At 47.1% G+C, this 4,262-nt stretch overlaps 1 protein-coding gene across 1 annotated transcript; it reads left to right on the top strand.

The window, feature by feature from the left end:
- Positions 1 to 364: 364 nt before the first annotated feature.
- LOC133360982 (olfactory receptor 56A4-like) lies at positions 365 to 2,858 on the top strand. Its single transcript, XM_061579866.1, has 2 exons — positions 365 to 370; positions 1,860 to 2,858. The coding sequence occupies exons 1-2, from the start codon at positions 365 to 367 to the stop codon at positions 2,856 to 2,858; spliced, it is 1,005 nt and encodes a 334-aa protein (XP_061435850.1).
- The last annotated feature ends 1,404 nt before the right edge of the window (positions 2,859 to 4,262 follow it).

Here is a 4,262-nt window from a genome sequence, read left to right as displayed (position 1 = left end):
CTTCATTTTGGTGATTTTCGAAAAGTTTTTTGGTTTGGCCATGTTTGTTTGTTGTAGTACAGAGTTAGACTGATGGCCTTAATCTAAGTTGTCTTGTGGTTTTTGTTGTTTGACTTGCATCCCACTGGGATATTTGCACAGGGTGTTGGTGTACGGTGATTTTTCTGCAATATTTTGCTGTCTTTTCTTGGATTTTCTGTTTGCACTCAGTCACATATTCACTTTAAGATGTTTTCTTGTTCATGTTTTTTTTGTTTGTTGCGGTTGCACCCGATTCAAGAGCCGAATGGCTCACATGGATATACCTAATAAATGAACTTTTAACTTTGAACTTTGATGTATGGAGAGTATCCAGTACGAGGGCATGGCGGTGGCGTCACCGCTTTTTGCAGATGACGTTGTCTTCTTTGCCTCGTCGGTCTGTGATATCCGGCGTGGACTTGGAACGGTTTGATGCCGAGTGTGAAGCGGCTGGGATGGGGATCAGCACCTCCAAATCGGAGGTCATCAGATGAAAGTGGGGGGGACAGCTGCCCTTAGCAGATGAGTTTAGGTATCTCGGGATCTCTTGCACGGGTGATGGTAAGTGTATAGTAGTGTATGGTAGTGTATTGTAGTGTCGTGTGTAGTAGTGTATAGTGTAGTGAATAGTCGTGTGTAGTGTATAGTAGTATAGTGTATAGTAGTGTAGTGTATAGTAGTGTAGTGTATTGTAGTGTAGTATATAGTAGGGTATAGAATTGTATAGTTGTGTAGTGTATGGTAGTGTATAATAGTGTAGTGTGTAGAATTGTATAGTGTAGTGTATGGTAGTGTGTAGTGTATAGTAGGGTAGTGTGTAGTAGTGTATAGTAATGTATAGTCGCGTAGTGTATAATTGTGTAGTGTGTAGTAGTGTATAGTGTAGTGTATAGTAGTGTATAGTAATATAGTAGTGTAGTGTATAGTAGTGTAGTGTATAGTAGTGTAGTGTATGGTAGTGTATCTAAGTATAGCGTGTAGTAGAGTATAGCAACGTAGAGCTGCAGGCTGTCGCAAAGAAAATGGAGGTCTGGACGGCCACGACTCAAGATGCTGCCACCGCGACCCTCACCAGGACAAGCGGACTGAGAAACGAACGAAAGAACGAACGAAATTTTTCATTCTTTGTTCAGCGCCTTGGTGAATAAAGAAATAGGCCCGCTGATCTGCTATGTGGCTGCGAACTGGCTGCCACAAATGATAGCTCAACGAAGTGGCTTATCAACATCACCATAATTTTCGTCACGTGAACATGTATTGCAGTAGCCCAAATAAATGTTGACTTAAAACTTTCGTGACTGCAGGAATTCATATTCTTTGGTTCTTTCGGTAAAGTCACGTAGATAGAAAAAATAATATTAAAAATAAAAACCACGACGTTTCGATCGCAACACACGTGGTCGTCATCAGGAAAAGCTTTTTCTGATGACGACCGCTTGTGTTGCGATCGAAACGTCGTGATTTTTATTTTTAATTATTATTTTTTTCTATCTACGTGACTTTACCGAAATAACCAAAGAATACGTAGCTCAAAAACTCCAAACGCATGTTTCTACAGATTCATAGAGACCCGTAGACCCATAGAGACTCATAGAAAGCCACAGAGACCCACATAAACCTATAGCAGACAAATACTCTAAATGCACTTCATGTCTAAAATGTGGTGAGAAACACCGATGGACACCTCAGAAAAATCCATGCGACCACGGCGGAAAGAGAGAGAGAGAGGCACGCACACTGCGAACACACAACAGGCATCAATACCCACGATCTCCGGCATACTGGGTGAGATAGTTAACATCTCGCCTCCGTGGGCCACGTGCTGTGTGTTCCATCAGGCGACGGGCGAGTGGAACTCGTCGACGAACTTGTCCGCGGACGTCCCCGCGGACCTCATCTTCATGTCGACGCTCTTCCGTGAGCCGGCCAGCGTCCGCTTCACCTCGTTCGCCCTCGTCCTCCTCATCTACCTGGCGTCGCTCGTTGGCAACTCGCTGCTCATCGTCACCGTGACGTGCGACCACCGACTCCACAAGCCGATGTACGTGCTCATCGCGGCGCTCTCGATCGCCGACGTTATCCAGAGCACGTCGACGATGCCGCGCATCCTCTACGACTTCTTCTCCGACAACTACATCACGATGGGCCAGTGCTTCACGCAGATCTTCTTCTACCACGTGTCGCTCCGCGACCAGGGCTACGTCCTCGCCGTCATGTCGGTCGACCGCTACCTCGCCGTGTGCCGGCCCCTCCAGTACCCGTCGCTGGTGTCGTTGCGCGTCACTTTCAAGGCGCTCGCACTCACCCTGCTGCTCGCCGCGGCGCAAGCCGTCGGCTACGTGGTGCAGGTGACGAGCCTCGACTTCTGCAGGCCCAAGGTCATCCTGGCGGCCAACTGCGACAACCTGGTGGTCATCAACATGTCGTGCACGCGCAGCGTCGCCAACGTCGTCTACTCGTACGTGAACGTGCTGTCAGGCGTCGCGGCGCCCCTCGTCCTCGTCGTCGCCATGTACTCGCTCATCCTCGTCGAGTGCCGCAGGCGCGGCGGGCAGAGGCGCGCCGCCGAGACGTGCGGCGCCCACCTGCTCGTCATCGCCCTCTACTTCGGCTCGGTGTTCTTCACGATCGCCAGCGGCTTCCAGGTGTTCGCCCACCTGCCACGCGAGGTGCGCGCTCCCTTCCAGACGATGCACTACACCCTGCCGCCTGCCCTCAACCCCGTCATCTACGGCCTGCGCACGGGCGCGATACGCCGTGGCGCTTCGAGGTTGCTGCTGCGGAGGCGCGGGTGGGCGATCGGAAACGGTGTCAAAGGCGGCGACGGCGGGCAGTGAGACGATTTGATTGTTCGTTTGTTGTGGTTGTTGTTGTTGTTGTTGAGATAGGCGGGTAGGGGAAGGGGTGGCCCGTCCTAGTTAATACTGCGATTGTCGTCATCACCACTGGCAGAATAATTATCACACGCAGCATTGTCACGTTCAGAACCATCATCATCATCATCATACGGCATCATTATCACACAGCATCATCATCACACACAGCATCACCATCACTCACAGCATCACCATCATAGCACTCGGCACCCGTCTGCTTCGTTTTCGCGGGGGGAGGTTTAAGATCCTGTGACGTCATACCAAAACGTGCAGTCGGCCATTTTGTGTTCGAGCGGCATTCACGGGACAGACATTTTGGCAATTTATAAAGTACGAATCGTTTAGGGTGAAGCAGGACTAATGTCTGACACGTTGTTGATTTTATACATATACAATTTACTTTAAAAACCACAATGTTCATCTTCTTGGTTCTTTCGGTAAAGTCACGTAGAAGGGAAATAATGAAATAATAAAAATAAAACATAATTAAATAATTATTTATAATGTTTTATTTTTATTATTTTATTATTTCCCTTCTACGAAAGAACCAAGAAGATGAATCCCTGCAGTCACGAAAGCTTTAAATCGAAATTTAACCAAAATTTTGTTTTTATTGATGAATGTGTTGCGTTTTACGTGTTTTAATATACACGCACACATGTAGGGTTACGTGAAATTGTAACTACATCGCTACAGTTTTAGAGATATACGTTGAGTGGTGCCTGAAAGTTACGGTTTAACGTTGGATAGAATCGAGTGCTGAGGATGGAGGGGGGACCAGTTGATGTGCGATGTTGTACAGGGTGCTGCAGATGTCTTATCACTCCATTTCTGTGGGGCACCACGGTGGCTCAGAGATGTTAACTACCTCGCCTGGTATGCATGAAGTCGTGAGTTCGATCCCGACCCTAACGATGCCTGCTGTATATTTGGAGTCTGCGTCTCTCTCTATCTGCGTGGTTGCATTCAATTTTTTTCCGGGACACCCGGTTTTCTTCCTCCACATTCGAATCGACGTCTCTATGATTTCTGAGTTATTTGGCTGCTACTATAAATGTCCACGTGATGATGATGATCTTCTTGGTTCTTTCGGTAAAGTCACGTAGAAGGGAAATAAAAAAATAAAAAATAAAAAGATAATTAAATAATTCTCACGACGTTTCGGCCACAACGCAAGCAGCCGTCCTCAGGTGAAGAACAAGTCTGTCGGAAAGACAGCGTCTGACGACGAAACGTCGTGAGAATTATTTTATTATGTTTTATAATTTATTATTTCCCTTCTACGTGACTTTACCGAAAGAACCAAGAAGATTAATCCCTGCAGTCACGAAAGCTTTGAATCGATGATGATGATGATAATAGGCC

Source organism: Lethenteron reissneri, chromosome 70, assembly GCF_015708825.2.
Source record: "Lethenteron reissneri isolate LAM-NWPU_2019-01 chromosome 70, ASM1570882v1, whole genome shotgun sequence".
Lineage (NCBI taxonomy): Eukaryota > Metazoa > Chordata > Hyperoartia > Petromyzontiformes > Petromyzontidae > Lethenteron > Lethenteron reissneri.
The sequence above is the reverse complement of the archived record's forward strand: the minus strand, read 5'-3'. Positions and strand labels throughout refer to the sequence as shown.